This window comes from Scardinius erythrophthalmus (assembly GCF_964197995.2).
Source record: "Scardinius erythrophthalmus genome assembly, chromosome: 3".
Classification (NCBI taxonomy): Eukaryota; Metazoa; Chordata; class Actinopteri; order Cypriniformes; family Leuciscidae; genus Scardinius; species Scardinius erythrophthalmus.
The window spans coordinates 8414621-8436624 of record NC_138223.1 but is presented as its reverse complement, the minus strand read 5'-3'; the positions used below and the strand labels follow the sequence as shown (position 1 = coordinate 8436624).

Sequence of the window (22004 nt, the reverse complement as noted above, 5' to 3'; positions counted from 1 at the left end):
TCGAGAGGAGGATCCAACACCTTTTGAGTTTCATGCACTTACATTTACAAATCTTTTCAATCATTTAAAATAGCTTTATCAACTGTCATAAAACGGATGAAATTAGGAGGGATCAACTAATCATTTGATCGTTTCATGCATTTAAGACAAATATTATAAACAAATTATCAAATTAATTGTATATGTTTTTTCACCAAGTTTATTCATCATCTGACAATACATATATTTTACAGACTTTTTTACGTTAGTGCAATGACAAATTAAACCAGTTATTTTATATTACAAGCAAACATGTATTCGCAATATCGAGCTTTTTTTACGACTAATATATATGTAAATATGTTTCAATTTGGTGGCCATAAAAATCTTACAGAAGAGATCAGCAGAGTTCATCGTATGTAAGGCAGTTTGTCACATTTTATTAAAACACATTTAAGTGTTTTAAACGTTTTACAAGTTTTAATTGCAAGATTTGTTGGTCATAATAATGTTTTTATTTTTTTATGTTACTTTTTTACATCCTTGATTTATTCGAGTGTTTTACGGCTTAATGTTCACTTAAGGTATGTCTAAAGAAATTGAGTTAAAAAATAAACCTACGCCAAAAAAAGTTACTGCAGAGTATATTGTCACAACTATTTTACATTATCGCTCTCTATGTTTTATTCAATTTATTTTTACAGGTCTACCATTATTATTTTTATGTTTTGAATGACTATTTTGAGAAAAAAAAAAAAAGGTCATATGTTCCAGTATGTAATTTTTCTCAATACTACACGAGGGTAATAAAACATTGGTGAAACTAAAATTGCAGAAAATAAAGCGATCAATTCTTTTCCACTCGCCCACTTAATAAGCAGAGAGAATATTCTTGTTGAACTTCGAAAGGAGAAGAAAAAAAAAGACAAAACAGGCCTGTTGTCAACAATTGTCAGGGCCAAACTGTTATTGTTCCACGTGTTTTAAAATGACATCCAGTTTTCTCGAAACTCCGCCTTTCAACTCACCGTAGCGAGACGCCATTGGTCAAACGCGCTGTCAATCAAACAAACATGGCCGTGCCTTCTAGTGTTTTTTTTTTTTTTTTTTTGCCTTCTAGTTTTCTACTGTATGCTGTTTGATTTGAGTGACATCACCAGTTCCGTCCCAACACGGAAATGTGCAATATTTGTATTTTTTTTATAGGATCGGTTGTCTGGCATGTCACAGACATTTGCTGAACCGCAACAGTACTGTACGTGACTGAGTATGTCGCTGTGAATTTTTTCCCGACACTATGTGATAATGGCGTTTTGTTGGAGGAGTTTGGAGCCCGTTCGACCTTAGTGTATATTTACTGACACGAACCTCAAACACGCCGCAACTTTCACCAGATTCAGGGAGAGAATGATGGACTGGAGACAGAAGCTGCGGCTGTTGTTCTTGCTTAGCTTCGCAGGAATCGTGTCACAGGTAATAACGGGAAAATAAATCTCATGTTTACCACTTTATGTTGCTGGTCACCATAGGGAATGCACGGGGATAGTGATATGTGTTGATCTATTTTTGGATACGCGGAGGAGGGGTGCTTTGGGGTTCCCGGAATGATAATTAAAAATAATAAACAAACAAATCAATATCAGAAAGAGCTTATTGTTATTATTGTTATTATATTAATAAAATGATTATTAGTTGTAGTATTAATAATAACAATAATGAAATGTGTGTCAGTCAGATTAATTTGGTCGAATCGGTTCAGTCGGACGGTTCGTTTGAACGAACCAGTTCACAAACCCCATTCACTCTTTATCACTCTGCGCTGGCTTTTAATGTTCATTTTGTAGTGATATTGTTGTTTTTTTGCAATTAAGTTTTCGATTAGGTACTGTAGGCTGCATCTAATACGTTTTTTGTACAAATATTTGCCATAACTAATGACATTTTTGCAGACATGGAATTTTATTTAATTGAAAGTAAAATATTGTCAATATTAGGCTATAGTTATTTTTCCTGACATTTTTAACTGTATTATAACGTTACCTACTTCACGGTTTTATTCCTGATCAAGGTCATTCCGAACAGTCGAGTGATTATTTTAAATGATCCGATCGAAACGATTCACAAATTTGTGAATCGTTTCGATTGGATCGTTTAAAATAATCAGTTCAAAAGACCACAGGATTCATTTCGTGAATCGGACTTTGTCGGACATCCAAGCAACAAGCTTGGCAGAAGTTGGAAACCATAGTAATTGAGTTTTTTTAAGTTAATTTCTGTTTGTGCTCTTATAATAGTGTCATATTACTCCAACCTGAGCACGAGACCTGCATGGGCGCGCGCTTAATAGGCTTGTACTGGAGAGCTCGCGCAATGTAATATACATTGTTCCCAGAGCGGGTGCACTTGTGTTACAACAAGAGTTGCTATCATGTGTGGGGGGAAAAAAGAGTGGTCAAAAGTGCTATATGATCATTTATTTTAATCACTTACTGGCCCTTGTGTGGCCCATCAGGCTTCAGTCTTAGTCTGACCCGAGTAAATATAGTTTATTTGCCCTCAGGATGAATCATTCTAAATGTAAATATTATATCTCCTCAAATACATAATGATTAAATGCATTAATAAAATAACAGCTTAATAATGTCCTCATAGAAGTAAATGTTATACCTTATATTGGTGTATTTTGGAGGAGCAAGGCAGTTTTGCAATGTTTTTGCCTACAAAACAGGATGGACCCAGCTTACAAAAATATGTTTAAAAAAATAACATTTTGCTATCTTTCCCATTAAGTTATGAAAACATTATATCTGCATGTTCTCTGAATGTTCAAAACACCCAGTTTTTTAAATGTTTTAAAATAGTTTTTCTTTGGTTATGCAAATCCACGCAGTTGTATAATGTTAGGCAGTTTTTGGTAAATATAGGAGTGGCGTCAAACGATTATGAAGAAGGATATCCTGGTTAATGTCTGTTAACGGTGCTCTCTTACACAAACACACACTAACCTCTGAAGCTATGAGGATCCCTTATAGACACAATGGTTTTTGTACTTAAATAACATTTGTTCTTACTCTAACTCTTACAGACATGTGGACATTGTTAGATTTAAAGCTAAATGGTTTTAAAAAGTCTTCACATGTAGCCAAACCTGTACACACACACACACACACACACACACACACACACACACACACACACACACACACACACACACACACACACACACACACACACACACTCTCTCTCTCTCTCTCTCTCTCTCGCTCTCTCTCTCTCTCTCTCTCTCTCTCTCTCTCAAGAGAACACACATTATAAGTATTTGTGGCTACATATCAGGTAGCATTTAGTTTTAAATAGTCTGATATCTGCAGGTGTTTTACTGGTTTCTCTTTCAGTGTGAGGGAGGAAGTTCAGTCTCACTCCCTGAGTCTCTGCTCTTTGTTTCTACACTGGATGGAAGTCTGCATGCCATCAGTAAACAGACAGGAGACATCAAATGGACACTGAAGGAAGGTGTGTGTCTTTGTGTGTATCTGCATGTATGTGCATTATGACAAGTGATAACAGAAAGAATATGATCCTGCTGTTTTGTAGCATCAAGACGTGTTTAAAGTAAACTGCTTTTCGTTGTTACAAACATGACATATTTGACATTTTTAAAATTAGTGTAAATTAATATCTGCCAAACAACTTCCATAACCATTTCACCTTCTCTTCCTAGATCCCATCATACAGGTCCCTGCATATTTCCAAGAGTAAGTGTTTAACAGATTTAGAAACAAAGTCAACATACACACTACCATTTAAAAGTTTGGAGTCTGTAAGTTTGTTCTTTAATATTTTTGAAAGAAGTTTCTTCAAGCTCACCAAGGCTGCATTTATTTGATCAAAAATACAATAAAAACAGTGATATTGTGAGATATTAGTAAAATCATTACAAACAACTGTTTTCTATTTTGATATATTTTATGATGTAATTTATTCCTGTGATGACAAAGCTGGATTTTCAGCCTCATTCATCAAGTTTTCAGTGTCACATGATCCTTCAGAAATTATTCTAATATGCTGCTCAAGAAAACAGTTGTGCTGCTTAATATTTTCGTTGAAACTAATAAAAAAATCATAATCCAGGATTCTTGTATGCTTAGAAAGCTCAAAAGAACAGCATTTATTTACATTATAAAAGTATTTGCTCATTTTTTTTAATCAATTTAATGTGTCCATGCAGAATAAACAAATAAATCTTACTGTCCCCAAATGCTTGAACGGTAGTATGTGTGCATGTGTTTGTGTGTTAAAATCCAGATTAAATCAAAACTGACCCTGATTACTTTCTTATTTCTTGTTCCTGGTCTTGTGATTGATTCATTGATCTGTGTTATTAAGAATAATTTTTTGTCTTCATAGTCTTTCATCAAATTGTTATAACTTTATCTGAAACAACATTCCTTTACCAATGGCATTGCTTAAACCATGCAGGCTATTGGATAATGTTATAAATAGCCAAGTACCAATTTGTGCATTGTTTTTTTTTAAATCCTGTACTCAGATCTGACTGCATTCTGGAGTCAGTAATGCTTATGCTTACTTTTCACAGTCCAATTTATATTCTGTATTTTCATTTAATTTTCAACGCTTGTAGGCCAGGCTTTTTACCGGATCCCAATGATGGCAGTCTGTATGTTCTAGGAGGCAAGCGTAAAGAGGGTCTGATGGTGAGTGTCACGGGCAGGGCTGTGAATGTTTGTCTGAGTCAGTTACAGCTCATGTCATTTACTGTATATGAATCTTCTCTGCAGAAACTCCCGTTCACTATTCCAGAACTGGTCCAGTCTTCTCCCTGCAGGAGCTCCGATGGAGTGCTCTACACGGGTAACGTCAAACATGTTTGTGTGTTTGCAATGTGTTATGGTGAAATGAAATCAGTGTTTGATATCTGTAGTGGAAAATTCCCATGCTCATATTCTCATATTTTATTTGAAAAAAGAAAAAGTAATTTCAAGCACAATATGATTTTCCAAAAGTCATGAAAATGAATAAAAGCTTAAAAGTCACAGACATACTTTAAGTTTTGCTAGGCAACTTAATAGGCTAGATTAGCTTTTTGTAAGTGTTTGCATAGGGATAGTTCACCCAAAAATGAAAATTCTGTCATTAATTACTCACCCTCATGTCGTTCCAAACCACTTAGACTTTCATTCATCTTATTCACAATAAAAGCCTAAATTCAATCTGTTAATCATATAAAGCAATCAAATCTCTTCAGAAAATTTTGACTAAACCGCTCAATTCATATGGATTAGTTTTACGATCTCTTTATGAGCATTTTGAAGCGTCAAAGTGGTAGTTGCGTAGATATCAATGGAGGGACAGAAAGCTCTCAGATTTCATCAAAAAGATCTTAATTTGTGTTCAACAGAAGAAACAAACTCATACAGGTTTGGAACGACATGAGGGTGAGTAATTAATGACAGAATTGTCATTTTTGGGTGAACTATCCCTTTAAGGGGTGTGGGAACCCTGATAGCATGTTCATAAAATGTGAAATCTCATTTATTGTACTGTCTCCATTCCCAGGTAAAAAAGAGGACACTTGGTTTGTGGTTGATCCTCAGACAGGTGAAAAACAGACAAGTCTGAGCACCTCCTCATCAGACTCCATTTGCCCCTCTGCCCCTCTGCTGTACATTGGTCGCACAGGTCCGAACACACATACATGCACCTTGTCTTATAACTCAGCACACTCATGCCTGTCTATGTGTGTCCCTTTGCACATCAGATTCCTCTATATACACCCTAAGTCATTCTGACACTGCACATATAAAGATTTATTTAATTAATTATTTATATCCAATATATTTAACATGTATGGTAATATTGAAACACCCTAGCAACTGCATTGCATCACCTGGCAACCACCAAGGATAAAAAATATGGTTATGTTTACAGCTGACATCTTGAAATTTTCTCAGATTTAGTTGCAATGCATTCTAGTGGCAATGTAGCATTCGTGTTTTTGAAAGAAGTCTTTTATGCTCACCAAGGTCACATTTTTAAAATGAAAAATCTGCTAGTGATAGTGAAGTAAAAAAGTAAAAAGTAAAGTGATAGTGAAGGCAAATTAAGTTGGTGAGTGAAAACATTATAAATCTTTTCTTTGTACTTAACTTTTGTCAGTTAAATAAAGGTTTAAGAGAATGAACAAATTACAGATTCTTGATTTTATTGCATTTTAAAAGATGTCCCAACTTTTCTGGAAATGGGGTTGTATATTAAAATAGAAAATAACTATTATAAATTGTAATAATATTCCACAATATTACTGTTTTTAGAGACTTCTTTCAAAAACATTAAAAATCTTACTGCCTCCAAATCATGTGACGCATGTACGCACGTATGTCTGCAGAATATATGATCACCATGTATGATACGAAGACTCAGGAGCTCCGCTGGAATGCCACCTACAACGACTACTCCGCCCCTCTCTATGATGATAAAAAATATGAATACAGTAGGTCCCTCACTATGCATGCACATATTTTACAAGCCAATCTACTGAATTTGTGAATGCATATGAGTATGTTGGGGATGTTTTTGGATTTCATCATGGTTGCGTGTGTCTGTGTATCACAGAGATGTCACACTTTGCATCCAGTGGGGACGGTTTGGTGGTTACGGTGGATCGGGACTCTGGTGAGGTCTTGTGGATGCAGAAGTTTGGTTCTCCAGTGGCGGGGTTCTACTTGTGGAGTCAGGACAGTCTGCGGCGAGCTCCTCACCTGACAGTGTCTACAGAAACCCTGCGTTACCTGACCTTCACTGCAGAAAACACACAGTCCCAGACCATGAAGTGGGCCTACCAGTTCACGAAGGAGAACCACAGCACTAAGACTCAGCTAGTGTAAGACAATCTTAGAATAGTATAAAATACAAAAAGGGATGGGTTACTCAAAAATACAATTCTGTCATCATTTACTCACCATTTCATGCCAAACCTGTGTGACTTTCTTTCTTCCATTTAACTGATCCAGGCAATAGAGTGGTGCAGGAATGACGTCAGAAACCAGAAGACTAATTCGCCGCTGGTTCCTTCAAGATTTTCCTTTGGGGTTTTATAATGGGGTTTTTCGATTTCTGTGTAAAATAAAGCCTGCCTCTCACCCAGTGAGTCCAATGCATAATTCCACACACACTCTTAAAGGAACAGTTCAATTAAAAATTAAAAATAAACATAACTTGACTATACTTTGATGTTTTGTTCTACAGCGTAAATTACACATATCCATAGCGACAACGCACATTTTGAAGCAGTAATGTTCATTTTGTTTTAAGCGTTTTTAATAAGTAACTAGATAAGACAGCTTGGTGTGTGAATGTGTGCAGTGTACGTTGTAGAACTAAACGTCAAAGTCTTGTCAAGTTATGGTTACCACAGGCTTTATTTTGCTCATGAACTGAAAAATTATTTAAAAAAAAAAATTATTATATATAAAATTATAAAACCCCATTGGAAAATATCCAAAGAACCAGCAGCGAATTAGACTTCAGGGTTCTGTCATACTTGCATCACTCTATTAATTATAAAATCAAGTTATTACCAAGCGCCAACTTTCCGGTCTCTCTCTTGAATCCAACATGGAAGAGACAAACTGCAATTCATCGACTGGCCACTAGAGACAGGCTCCAAAAGAGAGTCAATCCCATATACCCCCAATGTTAATATGCCCAAATTTATAACAGAAAAAAATGTTTACAGCCTGGTACAAAAAGTGCTTTTGGTCTATATAGCGAATTTTGCCCTTCATGACAACTGTGAGGGAGGGATTTTTTTTTAAACTCATCCATTTAAATTATATTAAGACTTAAAGTTCTGCATAATTAAGGGCGTGGCCACTTGAGTGACAGGGGGATTGCCGCTGCTGTCACTTCTAGCCGTTTGTCTGCTGTCTGTTAGCCGTCACGTCACCACAGCTAATCCCGCCTCTTTGCCCATTTTCGGTTATCCGGGAGTGAAGCTCGGTGACGCGCTGCCAAGATGGCGACGGCCGGCTCTGCCACTTTGGGCTTCAAAAATGCTCTTCAGAAACCTACGGGTCACATCACAGACACTACGTTCATATGTTTTTACAGTCAATGGTTATTTCCTTTGGTTACTTTAAAGGGGAGAGGCCTGGTTGAGTTGCGTTAGTAATGTGTTGAAACTCGTGGTTATGGTGACATTTCTGAAACACGCACAAAGCAGCTGACCAATCACAAAGCACTTGTCCAGCTGATCAATCAGAGCACATTGTGCTTTTCGGAAGTACTGACATAAAGACATGAACTAAACAGAGCATTACTGACAGACTGCGGCCCTGTCCCAAATGGAGCCCTAAGCCCTCGCCGTCTCCCCCTCAGTCCACACCTTCGTGACGTAATGCCACTTTGACTGTCGGGTAGAGGTCTGCTGCTGAGCAATCTTTCGGGCTCAGCAAAAGTGTGCATCAAGTGCGCATATCGGCTGCAAAGGGTGCTTACCAACACCCTTCTGAAAACTAAAATGACAAATGGGACACTCTACGGTCTTTTGGACTTAACCGAAACACGCAGACGACGGACAAAGTCCACAAGACTGCAAATGCACATAAAATGCGCCATTTGGGACAGGGCCTGGGAAGACAGGTGCTGCAACAATGTAAAATTGTGAAAGATAAAGTGTTTTTGGAACATTCAAGCATGAAAACCTATTCTAGTAGACCCAAAAAACAAAATCAATACTTTGAAAATACTCAATACTTTGAAAAAGGGAAAAAGTCCCCCCTACAGTCAAAAAATCGAAATATGTGCAAAACACCTATTTTAGTTTCAGGTTCTAAAGGGTTAATCTCATTATGTTTTTTTGTGTGCATATTTCAATAGTCCTACTCTCTATGTTGGCAAGACGGACTCTCATCTGTATGCTTCTGCCTCCCTTGTACATAAAGGTGTTGCAATAGTGGTAAGTTCAGCTATCCATTTTTCAAAACCAATAGTAAATCTTCCTTCTGATTAACCTTATTCTTTTCCCATTGAAGCCAAAAGGTCTCACTCTTGCACGCATCGAGGGGCCCATCACAGCTGGCGTCACAATGGGTAATGGGCGGCCCGAGTGTGAGATCACGCCCAGCACTGATGTGAAATATCCACCAGGAAGCAGCACCTCTCTGCAGAATCAGTGGCTGCTGATAGGTACGGCCAACCAATACATTTGAACACACAACGTATTTATCTTTATATATGCACAGACTCTCTAAATTGTACTCTAAATTTTGCTCATTTACATACTTAAAAGATACATGCATGTGCAATGCTGCAACACTCACAGGTTAAGTTCTAGTTCAGCAGTTTCAGGACTGAGGTTTATTTTCTTACCTCTGACTAAACCAGTTTTAAAACCAGTTTGGCTGGGCTGATTAAAATGTGAAGAGATGCACAAAAAAAATAATCTTCCCTTAAACTGTTGTCCTAAAACAGCGGCTTATTATATTATATTATATTATATTATATTATATTATATTATATTATATTATATTATATTATATTATATTATATTATATTATATTATATTATATTTTTTATTTAATTAAAACAATTAATATATTAAATATAGTTCAATCAAAAACATTATAGCCTATTATATTACTTTATAAATAGATTTAAAAATGTTTAAAAATGTAGTTAAATAACATAATAAAATGAAATAGTTAAAGAAAGAGCATTTACAAATTACATTTCTTAATGTTCATTCAACGAATATCAGTATATTGTATTACATTTATGGGTGCGTGTGGTTGTGTGTGTGTGTGTGTGTGTGTGTGTGTGTGTGTGTGTGTGTGTGTGTGTGTGTGTGTGTGTGTGTGTGTGTGTGTGTGTGTGTGTGTGTGTGTGTGTGTGTGTGTGTGTGTGTGTGTGTGTGTGTGTGCGTGCGTGTGTGTTTAAAGATGGCAATAAATGTTCCTTGACCTTCTTTTGGTCCCCATGAGGAAAACAGCTTATAAATCTTTGTAAAGTATGTTTTTGAAAAATATGAAAATGCAGAAAGTTTTCTGTGATGGATAGGGTTAGGGGATAGAATATACAGTTTATACAGTATAAAATTCATTATGTCTATGTAATGTCCCCATAAAACACGAAAACCCATCATGTGTTTATGTATGTGTGTGTGTGTGTGTGTGTGTGTGTGTGTGTGTGAGTAGGTCACCATGAAGTCCCTCCTGTGGCTCACACCACCATGTTGAGAGATTTTCCAGAAAACCTGCAGCGCTCTGGTGATGTCATCCCACCTCGGGGTTCTGGTTCTTTCCGTTCTCCCTCTCACCCAGTGAGTCCAATGCATAATTCCACACACTTAAGCTAAAAATTAAGAAACATTTATTCACCCTCATGTTGTCTGGAAAATTAACAATTATATACATTGTAAACACATACAGTGATATTATGTTCACAGTGCTTTTTTCCAGAAAATGTTCAAAAAGGAGAAATTAAAAGTACCATAAAAGTAATCTATAAATAAAAGTACTGTAAAGTAATCTATGCTTGTAATCTATGTAATAATGCTATTTATTTTTAAGGTAATATAATATTAGTTATTATTACCAGAAAATATGACATACTTCTGATACCTTTATATTGTGATTGATTGTTTATAATGGCTATTTCCATGTAGCAAACTATGCTTGATTTAGCTAAAGGGGGAATTAACATGAATGTTGATTTGTGAGCTGTACATTCTTAAAGGGGGGGTGAAATGCTCATTTTCACTCAATCTCCTGTTAATCTTGAGTACCTATAGAGTAATATTGCATCCTTCATATCTCCAAAAAGTCTTTTGTTTTATTATATTTTTAATTTAAAGATAGACTGTACCGAGTCTTTCCGGAAAAAAACGAGCGCCCGCCTAGCTAACAACACACAGAGACATTTGTTCAACAGTTTTACTCACCGTTCCAACGCACGACCGCGAACCTTTATCATTGTGACTGCTCGATCCTTAAGCATTAGACGATCTGGGCTTTGTTTATAAAACAATCATCGTCGAAATGCAGGGAACAACAGTCTTACACAACTCCGTTTATGCTCAGGAAAACAAACTCCATCCACGGGTGCCTTAACGCTGGGTTCTTTGGGAATCTGTGCAGGGTTGTCTTGCCCTGGCAACCAAAAACACACTTCTTTGGTGACACTGACTTCCCAAAAGCCGGGCAGGGCGCTTTGATGGCGAACTGCTTTCACTCTCTTGCTCTGGTTTACGAGTGCGCGCGCGCCCGCGATCTTACCGGAGAAGTGCCCTTAGGACCCGTATAAGGAAATTCCGCTCTATCTTACGTGAGACAGAGCCATACTCGAAAAAAACTTTCCGAAACTTGTGACAAACCGGAAGGAGTATTTTTGGAACAAAAATACTCCTTCAAACGTACAACTTAGTTTTTGAAACTTTGTCCATGTTTAGCATGGGAATCCAACTCTTTACCAGTGTAAAAAACTCAGTATGCATGAAATAGCATTTCACCCCCCCCTTTAAATGAAATTGGGAAATAAATTGAGATTCAGATGACAGTGTCTGTAGCATCTTAATAAGTGGTTGTAGGCCGTTGAAAATCTCATGCATGATGAAATGGCAAGCATTTTGAACAGCCAAGCACAAACTTGTCATCTTTTGTTTACAGTTGCCACCAGTAACAAAGCACAGCTCTTCCCCCGTTTTGCCAGACTCCTTGACCTCTGACCCCATGACCGTGCTGGTGGTGACACTGCTGCTGGGAGCATGGATTGCCTTCCTGCTAAAACACAAGAAAGTGAGTTATAGATTTAGAAAAAAGATTTGATTAGATTTGGAATTAATTGGTATCAGTATCAGTGTTCCTCTAAAGTAACCCTCTGATGTTAATGAATATATATAATTTATTTATCATTAGTGGTGACACCACCTATACACCTATATACATATAACTATTTATACACACACACACACACACATTCATAATGTGAGCTTAAAGGGATAGTTCACCCAAAAATGAAAATTCTGTCATTAATTACTCGCCCTCATATCGTTCCAAACACATAAGACTTGCGTTCATCTCCTGAACACAAATGAAGATCTTTTTAATGAAATCACCTAGCAATTTGACCCTTCAAAAAGTTCATAAAGACATTTTAAAACTTATCCATATCAATTGAGCGGTTTAGCCCAATTTTCCTTAAGAGACTCGAACGCTTTATATGATGAACAGGTTGAATTTAGGCTTTTTTACTCACACTTTTTTATTCACATAACACATATGTATGTGTTATATACATATAGACCTATATATTGATAATATATATATATATGTTATATAAGAAATTACACTTAAAAACTGATTATTGTTCTTTTTTTGATCAGCCTGTCAAAATATCCCTGAGGTCTGAAGAGTCAGTGGACTCCAACCCTTTGCCCGGGTTGACCAATCAGAGCGCTCCGTCAGAGTCCAACACTTCCCCCTCATCATCATCATCCTACAACAACAACAACAGCAATTCAGGGAAGACTAGCTCTGTTGCATCCAATCAAACACAGCCATTCTCAAGCAAAGACTCCGCCCCAATAACGACAGCCGGCCAATCACAGAGTATGGGATCTATTTTCCTGAGCCTCATTAATTAAACACAAAAACTAATTTTTGTGTAAATATACAATTAAATCCAAGCTGTATAGCTATCCTTAATTAAATGTATGCTTTATATGACTAATTATAAGAAAGTTTTTTAAAAAAGGATTTTACAAATTTACAAAAATTTGTTCTGCTTGTATTTCATGAGTGAGGCCCATTGATTTTCCTATTGATCTAAATAAGCAGTTTATTTCAGTTACAAACCTATATGTTATTCACTATAATGCTAATTTTAGGTAATGACTTTTTTTAAGTGAGTAACTAATGTCAGATGTATTATTTCTTTGCTCTTTCCACATTGCATAGCATTGTTATTTGTGTGTTCATATTCTTCAGATGAACAACATGACGTTGTGGAAGTGGCTAAAATCTCTTTCAGTCCTGCTGAGGTGTTAGGCCATGGGACGGCGGGAACCTTCGTGTTCCGGTGGGTTTTCATGGATTGTGATACTAGTGTACTAATTCTGTGTTGTGAAGTTGAAGTGTAATTTTGACCTTTTTCAACCTGCTTTGTATTGTTACAATGTCGGTAGTATGTGTAAATGAACAATGTTTACTCGTTCTCTGTGTTACCTGCCCAGTAAACAATTACCGTCTTTCAACGTTGAAATATGGTTGAAAATAAGTCGGTCCGTTAAGTCGGACTGGTTTTCGACGTGATTTCAACTAAGTAGTTTCGGCGGGACTGTTTGATTTCGTGTTTTCAACTGATAATCTAAAACAGGATTAAGTCTGTTATACATGCTAAAATAACAGAGAAAACAAACTACCAAACCATGTTCAGTATTATCTCAAATAAATTTAAAGAGTTTTACATATTCCATCAAGATGCTGAAGATCGACCTGTTTTCGACGTTGAAAAGTCGTAATTAGACGTTGAAGATTTATGTCTATTCAACGTCTAATAGACGACTTTTTGCTAGCTGAGTGGAACGAGAAATTCATCAAAAGTCAGCCGGATGAAGCAAAATGCGTACGGACTTTTGATAGCTTTTGACACTATAATATCTAAAAGTTTGTTTAGAAGTATTTCCTACTAAAACAAAGCAGACAGTATTTGATAGCGTATCCGCAAAATTCACCTTTCTATTGTATAGTTAGCCGAGTTTTATTGAAAGCCATTTTTGGCTGCGGTGAAATACCCCTTTACGGTTTTGTAATCTGAGCATTTTTGTTTTGTTCACTGGTTTGGTTGGTTGGTTGTAAATTCACTGGTGTTGTGCACACAGGGGTCAGTTTGACGGTCGGCGTGTGGCGGTAAAGCGTATCCTTCCGGAGTGTGTGGAGTTTGCGGAGCGAGAGGTTCAGCTCCTCCGTGAATCAGACGAGCATCCCAACGTCATCCGTTACTTCTGCACAGAGCGGGACAGACAGTTCACTTACATCGCCATAGAGCTGTGTGCCGCCACACTCCAGCAGGTGTGTTTTAATGAGCGTTTGTGTGTGTGTGTGTGCATTGAATGACGGTTTTAAGGGATGCTAATATTTTTGCCTTCTGCTTTTCACTGTTTTATCATTATTTGTGAAGTCTGTCTACATGAGAATTTTATAATTCACACTCTAAAAAATGCTGGGTTGCTTCAACCCATGTTTGGGTCAAATATGGACTAACTAACCCAACCGTTGGGTTTAATAATTTAATTAAAAAAAATGAAACCAGTGGTTGGGTTGAAATAACTGCCAAGTGAAATGACTTATAAATGACTTATAAGGGACAAATATACAAAATGCTTAATTTTAAAAGATGGTTTAAGGATTTAGATATTTCTTCTAAAAAACCTGAAAAAATAGTGATAAAGATATACTGTATTATTCTCTATTTTTTTAACTGTATAATTCAGTATTCAATTTTGTCTGTAATCAACTGTATTTTCAGCTGTATAATCACAACTCATCTGTTCCCTTGCACTCTGATTTGGGTTTTTCTGTTGTATGTAGTATGTGGAGGACCCAAGCTGTCCTTACTCAGGCCTGAACCCAGTGTCTCTGCTGGACCAGACAATGTGTGGCCTCACTCACCTTCACTCCCTCAACATCGGTGAGCCACTGTTGTCATAGCAACCATTCCAACGATAACTCCCCTCCTGTAACCACATAAAAATGCGTTATAGTTGCACATGCTAGTATTGCATTGCACTGATGTTTATTAAATGAGTAACTGGATAGTGTGGGCATATATGCAACCCTCTGACATTTTTTAATTACGTGACCCTCTCGTACTCAGTTCACAGGGATTTAAAGCCACGGAATATTTTGCTCTCTCTCCCGGGGGCATTGGGTCGTGTCCGGGCGGTGATCTCAGATTTCGGCTTGTGTAAGAAGCTTCCAGATGGTCGCCATAGTTTCAGCCTACGCTCTGGAATACCAGGAACCGAAGGCTGGATTGCCCCTGAATTACTCATCAATGCACCAAAAGGGAACCCTGTACGACAAACACACACGTCACACGTTGAATTTAAAAAACAGATACTGTGGTGTACTGAATTTTAAAAACGAAATAAGATTCTAAATAATATATTTCATAGTAATTCATTGCATTGTTTCCTCTATTTTGATCTCTTTAGACGAGTGCCGTGGACATATTTTCTGCCGGATGTGTGTTTTATTATGTGACGTCCAAAGGACAGCATCCGTTTGGTGACACTCTGCGACGTCAAGCTAATATCCTCTCTGCAGTCTATAACCTCGACCACTTTATGGAGGATATTCATGGTTTGTGTGCATGCTTTAATGTGCTTGTATGTGCATGTGTACTCTCTGTTTCAGAAGTGTCCGGCTTTGTTTAGAAACTCTTATCACTGCCATAAATGTCACATGAAAATGTCCCATCAGTAGAAATGATTTGTTTGTATTGCATTGCCATCAACTAATAACTGTGTTGTTTGTCTGATTAACAAGTGTCTTTTTAAAGGGGATGTAATATATCCTTTTTCAAAGTCTCCATTTTGTTTTTCTGGGGTCTAATAGAATAGGTTTTCATGATTGCAGTACTCAAGACTACAATCAAGGCGTTTCAGGGAGTTCAGAAACAGTTTGCACTGATATAGAGAATATCTGCCTATGAAATATGTAACTTTGTAACTTTTCAGACCTTTTTTCATGCTCAGACAACAACATTACACACTAAAGAAAGTTAAAAAAGCTTAATAGGACCCCTTCTTTAAATCAATTGTAAAATCAGCCTTGTCAATGAATAACAAAAATGTTGTGTTTTAAAATACCATTGATCAATTTAAGGGAATTTATTAAATGTAAAATAAATGTTTAATTAATTTGTATGCATTTAAAAATTCTGTCATCATTTATTCACCCTTTTGTTGTTCCAAACCTGTACGAGTTTGTTTCTTCTGTTGAACACAAAAAGAAGATATTTTTAAGAATGTTGGGAACCAAACCTGTTGACGGTAGCCATTGACTTTCATAGTAGGAAATAAATGCTACCGTCAACTGTCTGGTTACAACATTCTTCAAAATATCTTCTTTTGTGTTCAACAGAAGAAAGAAACTCACACAGGTTTAGAAAAACTTGAGGGTGAGTAAATGATGACAGAATTTTCATTTTTGGGTGAACTATCGCTTTAATGGTTTTCTGTCTGTTTTGGTGTTTGTAGAGGACGTGATTGGCAGAGATCTGATTGAGCGGATGATCAGTGCAGAACCAGAGACACGTCCTTCTGCAGCGTCCATCCTCAAACATCCCTTCTTCTGGAGTCCAGAGAAACAACTGCAGTTCTTTCAGGTGTGTGTTTGTATGTGTTCAGTTAAACATGTTGAAGGGTAGAGCGAGAAAGTAAATTCATTCCTTGGCTATAGGATGTCAGTGACAGAATAGAGAAGGAGCCGGCAGACAGCCCAATAGTGGCCCGTCTGGAAAACTCCGGCAGATCTGTCGTGAGAACCAACTGGAGGATGCACATATCGGCACCGCTGCAGGCTGGTAAGCACTGCTATTTCTATTTGAATAAAATGTGGATTTTTTTGATGTATATGAAATGAACAATGTTTTATTCCATGTTCATTCATATCTTTAAATTTGCATGTTTAATATAAACCTTTTTCCATCTTGCAGATCTTAGAAAATTTCGTACATATAAAGGAAACTCTGTGAGAGACCTTCTTAGAGCAATGAGAAATAAAGTAAGTGTTTAGAACTTTAATGTGTTTCTACTACATACAACAGTCAGTATCCACAAAAAAACAATTCACATTGATAATATAATATAATATATTATTACATGGTTTGGTTGAATTCCAATGTAGAATGCGGTGTGTTATTTCTTGATAACAGACCGCTGCGAAGTTTAACACACCGTTGCCATGAAAAACAGAGCGTTGCTATGGACGCATGATTCTAACCGTAGAGACGGAACGGACTATTTTCTTTAGCGGAATCGTTTTTAACGATAAACTCCTTTTTAAATCAATATTTTGTGTCAAATTATTGATTTATTTGGTGGGTAGCCATGTAATAAGCGGGATAATGTAGAGCGAGGCGGTTCGCTTCGCGTCGGGGTTGTATCAGCCTGTCGGGGTCGCTCTACATTATCCCTTACATATAATATAATATAATATAATATAATATAATATAATATAATATAATATAATATAATATAATATAATATAATATAACATAATATAACATAATATAATAATATTATATATACCATTCAAAAGTTTGGGGTTGGCAAGAATGTTTTTTTGTTTTTGTTTTTAGAAGAACAACAGAAAAAAAAAACAAGTCAACAAAGGTAATACAGAGAAGAAAAAAACAAAAAACAAAAAAACATACATCCTTAATATGTCAGCCATTTTCACATTTACACTGAAAATTAACTCTATGACAGCCAGAAACAGAAAAAGATTGAAAAGCATAAAAAATAGGTCTTTATTGTTTTTTATCCCATTTTTTTGTAAATGCTAATTTTTGCCAACTATCTGATTGTGGCCTGCTTTTATCTTTTATCATATTCTTAGTCAATAAATAATAATGTTTTAGGAACATAACAAATAATTCTAATTTAATATGTTTCTCTCTTTTGAAAATAAAATATTTACCAAGAAGCACAATGGTATTTAACAACATGTTTTCTTCTTCATGCACACCCCAAATTATATATATTGGTGACATTAGTAAGATAAGTCCTTGCTCATATAACCAAGCTGCCACCTTGTGCCAAAAACGAGCTACATCTGGACAATACCAGAACAAATGTAAAATGTCTTCCTCTTCTTCTCCACAATATCTGCAATTTTTATCCTCAGTTATTCTCCAGATTTTTAACATTTTCTTTGTTGGTAGAATCTTGTAGAAAATTTTAACTTGAAAGGCCCATAAATATGTTGAACAAGATGATTTGTACAAATTCTTAAAAATATTTAACCAAGGAAGCGGAGTATCAAAAATACTCTTCCAGTAATCATGAAAATAATATGGAGAAATTGCTGTATTTGGCAAGAATGTTAAAATGTTTTTGAAAGAAGTCTTTTATGCTCACCAAGGCTGCATTTATTTAATCAAAAATACAGTAAAAAGAGTATGTGATAAGGACCCAAGCGGTCACAAGGAGAATCACTCCATGGTGGAAAAAACTGAAATGTGGTCAATGGTTATTAAAACGGGTGTGCAAAATGTGCAAATAAATAGTGTTAAAGGGATAGTTCACCCAAAAATAAAAATTCTGTCATCATTTACTCACCCTCAAGTTTTTCTAAACCTGTATGAATGTCTGTGTTCTGTTAAACTTAAAAGAAGATATTCTGAAGAATGTCGGTAACCAAACAGTTTCTGATCCCCATTGACTTCCATAGTATATATTTTTTCCTACTATGGAAGTCAATGGCAAGCATCATCAACTGTTTGGTTACCGACATTATTTAAAATATCTTCTTTCATGTTCAACAGAAGAAAGAAACTCACACAGGTTTAGAAAAACTTGAGGGTGAGTAAATGATGACAGATTTTTTTTTTTTTTTTTTTTGGTGTACTATCACTTTAAGAGCGTGATTTAAAACAAAGGTTATTAATACAAACAGTCAAGTCAAGTATATTTGTATAGCGCTTTTCACAATACAGATTGTATCAAAGCAGCTTCACAGTATTAAATTAAAATAATACAACAAGGTTTGTTTCTAGTGGAATTTATTGATTGATAAAATTAAATTTAAATATCCCCAAAATATCCCCAACTGAGCAAGCCAAAGGCAACCGTCTAAAACAGTCTAAAAACTAGCACTGTACAGGTACTAAAACAGCACCAGCTCCCCTCTACAACAATTGAGGCCGGAGTTTTTCTGCGCTCAAACATCACTAACAATAACCTACAGTTTCTCACGCTCAAAACAAACCATCCACTAGTGTCCCATTCTACTAGTGGCGGCTGTGTTAAATACACACACACACGCTCTTACAAATATGAGCGTACCATTTTCAATAAAATAAGCTCTAGCCTCATGCAGACACTTTGCTGAATAAAAGTAATTACTTTATGACCCCAAACTTTTGAATAATATATCATATCTTTTATCCTAACCTCTCTTCTAATGTTTTTCAACAGAAACATCATTATCATGAACTCCCATCAGAGGTTCAGATAGCTCTCGGTGAAGTCCCTGATGGCTTTGTGACATATTTTACCTCCCGTTTCCCGCGGTTACTGCTTCACACGCACTCGGCGCTCAGCATCTGTGCCCCCGAGAGACCGTTTCACCCGTACTACCACCACTAAACATCCACAGAGACATACTTGTTTGTTCCTACACTGGACTGGAGAGGAAAAGTAGGGTGCTTGAGGAAATGGACACCTTGAGGACTAGACTAAAGACTATCAATCTATAATTATGGACGTCAGAACTGTGAGCATATTTCGTTGTAGGGCACTACTGACAATTTCTTATAAACATCCCAATGGGCTTGCTGATTTTTATGCCTATGCTTTTATAGAGACAGGTTTTATAGGTCACATAAAAAACAAGTGAGTTACTGAGTGTATTAATGGGCTTTTACAAAGCTGCCATTTTTCGCTGCTGGCTTTGCTGCTGGAACCAAATAGTAAAGAAATAAAAAGGCCTTATTTTCTAATGAGTTGACATCAGCTTATATATTGGCATATGTTCCACCATTTTTGTTTTATTTTAGTTCTGGCTTTTAACACACAAGATTACAGAATCTCCAGCTAACTACTTGTATTAATAGGTAGAGTTCTACATGGTAAAAGTATTTTTAAATTAAGGACAAAGGGATAACTCACTGCGAAATTAAAATATTGTCATCATACATTCACCCTCATGTCTTTTAAAGTCATATGACTGACTTTCTTCCATGAAAAACAAAACGAGAACGCTTTGAAGACTGCCATTTTTCATTCAGTTACAATGAAAAATACTCTTCAGTTACAATGAAAAATACTCTAAAAATACATTATATATGTGGTCCATCTTGTGCAGTATATTCCAAGTCATTTATAAAATAGTGGTTTTCATTTTGGGGTGAACTATAGTTTTAGCCAGGTTACATGCTAAAAGAATGATAAAAGCCAGCAAAACATCCATTGATATTTGCAGATATATGAAGATCTTTGATAATTTGTGTACTAAAAACAAGAAATATTCTTTTTTTTCTGTGTCATATTGTACACGTTATTCATGTATTTGTGTGATTCAGATAAATTGCAACTGTTTTTTTCCCTTTTACGATTCACAAAAAAAGATTATGGATCTTTTACAGTCGAACACACATTGCAGTTTCATCCTCGTCTCTCTGTGTTACAGCTTTGAAACATAAATATGGTGTTTCCTTAAAGTATTTTTACTGCCTGCTGTACACTAGTTTTATACTGCTAGTTAAAAAAAAAACATTTCTTTTTATAAATTAAATGTTGAGGATATTCGCCACTGGAACTATTCACCAAATGTGGAAATACTAGTGCCTTTGTTTTTCTACCAAATATTGAGATAATGTATACTATGTTTTACAAAAAAAAATCTGATTGAATCAGGTGGTATTCACACACTGGGATAATTACAAGCTACTCAAAAATATCATTAAATTACCATGGTGCATGCACATAAACATGCTAGTACCATGGTACTTTTATGTGCCGTTTTACTATAGCATCTACAACAGACTATTGGCTAACTTGATGTAAAATGTTTCAATTAAACATGTTTTACACTAACTTGGTGCCCTGCAAAACACTTTGCACTCTGGGGTTATACTTTTATACCTTGGTTTTTTGTTTGGTGCACACAAAAAAAGCTAAATAAACTGTATTTTTAAGCATTTTGTTTGTGTTTAAGTTTTCCCTGCAGTTTTATTTTATCCATGATAAATCAGCCAGCTCCTAAAAGAACAGGTATATCCCATCTAGTCCATAATATTATGTTGTAGTATATGCTTTTATTTTGCAAATATACGGAAAATAGTGTTTAAATAATTTGTCAGATTTGTGATGGCCAGTGTTACTCAAGCTAAAAGCGATAGTTCACCCAAAAAACTTATGTCATCATTTATTCACCCTCTTGTTGTTCCAAACCTGTACGAGTTTGTTTCTTTTGCTGAACACAAAAGAAGATATTTTGAAGAATGTTGTAACCAGACAGTAGTATTTTTTTTTCCTACTATGAAAGTCAATGGCTACCGTCAACTGTCTGGTTACAAACATTCTTCAAAATATCTTCTTTTGTGTTCAACAGAAGAGAGAAACTCATACAGGTTTGGAACAACATGAGGGCGAGTAAATGATGACAGAATTTTCATTCTTGGGTGAACTAACCCTTTAAAAGCAAGAGCAGAAAGTAAATGTTTGTTCTTGCACTCAGTGGCAATGTGAATAAACGCTACTGAGAGGACACAATTAAATCAAGTCTTTCTTCTAATGCAGAAATATGCAATATGTTTAGGGTCAGATTTTTAATGACTTTGAAAAAAGCCTCTTATGCTCACCGAGGCTGTATTTATATGATCAAAAATACCGTAATATTATGAAATATTAGAATTTGATTAATTGAAAGTTCAAAAGAACAGCATTAACAGAAATGTCTTTACTGCCACTTTTGTTCAATTAAATGCATCATTGGTGAATAAAAGTATAGAGTGACACAAGGATGACGTCAAAACCAAGACTAATTAAGACAAAGACTTCCCTATTTTAAGTTTTGTGAGTGAAATAAATTCTGTGGTAAAAAATTTACAATACTTGGATGTTTTGTTCCACAACATAACACACCCCCATATCAAAAACTCAAATTTAGAAGCCAAAATGCTTATTTTAAAAATTTGTGTTTCTAATAAGTTGCTAGATAAGAACGTTTGGGGTGCGAGTGTGTAATTTACATTGTAAAACAAAACATCCAAGTATG

The 22004-nt window shown here is 35.9% G+C and overlaps 1 protein-coding gene across 1 annotated transcript; it reads left to right on the top strand.

Moving 5' to 3' along the window:
- The first annotated feature begins 1090 nt into the window (after positions 1–1090).
- Positions 1091–20925, top strand: ern2 (endoplasmic reticulum to nucleus signaling 2). Its single transcript, XM_081362094.1, has 22 exons — positions 1091–1452; positions 3375–3492; positions 3701–3734; positions 4622–4694; positions 4779–4851; positions 5557–5679; positions 6386–6490; positions 6613–6880; positions 8878–8956; positions 9033–9186; positions 10194–10318; positions 11664–11792; positions 12380–12605; positions 12984–13074; positions 13877–14066; positions 14586–14685; positions 14872–15071; positions 15212–15359; positions 16259–16386; positions 16461–16584; positions 16717–16784; positions 19202–20925. The coding sequence occupies exons 1-22, from the start codon at positions 1387–1389 to the stop codon at positions 19370–19372; spliced, it is 2793 nt and encodes a 930-aa protein (XP_081218220.1). The 5' UTR covers positions 1091–1386; the 3' UTR covers positions 19373–20925.
- The last annotated feature ends 1079 nt before the right edge of the window (positions 20926–22004 follow it).

Bases quoted from the DNA above. Each gene is read 5' to 3' on its own strand.
- ern2 (XM_081362094.1), top strand. From the start codon at position 1,387: ATGATGGACTGGAGACAGAAGCTGCGGCTGTTGTTCTTGCTTAGCTTC. The intron at 4,852-5,556 runs GTAACGTCAAAC...CTCCATTCCCAG, and splicing joins CGATGGAGTGCTCTACACGG to GTAAAAAAGAGGACACTTGG. The intron at 5,680-6,385 runs GTCCGAACACAC...GTATGTCTGCAG, and splicing joins GCTGTACATTGGTCGCACAG to AATATATGATCACCATGTAT.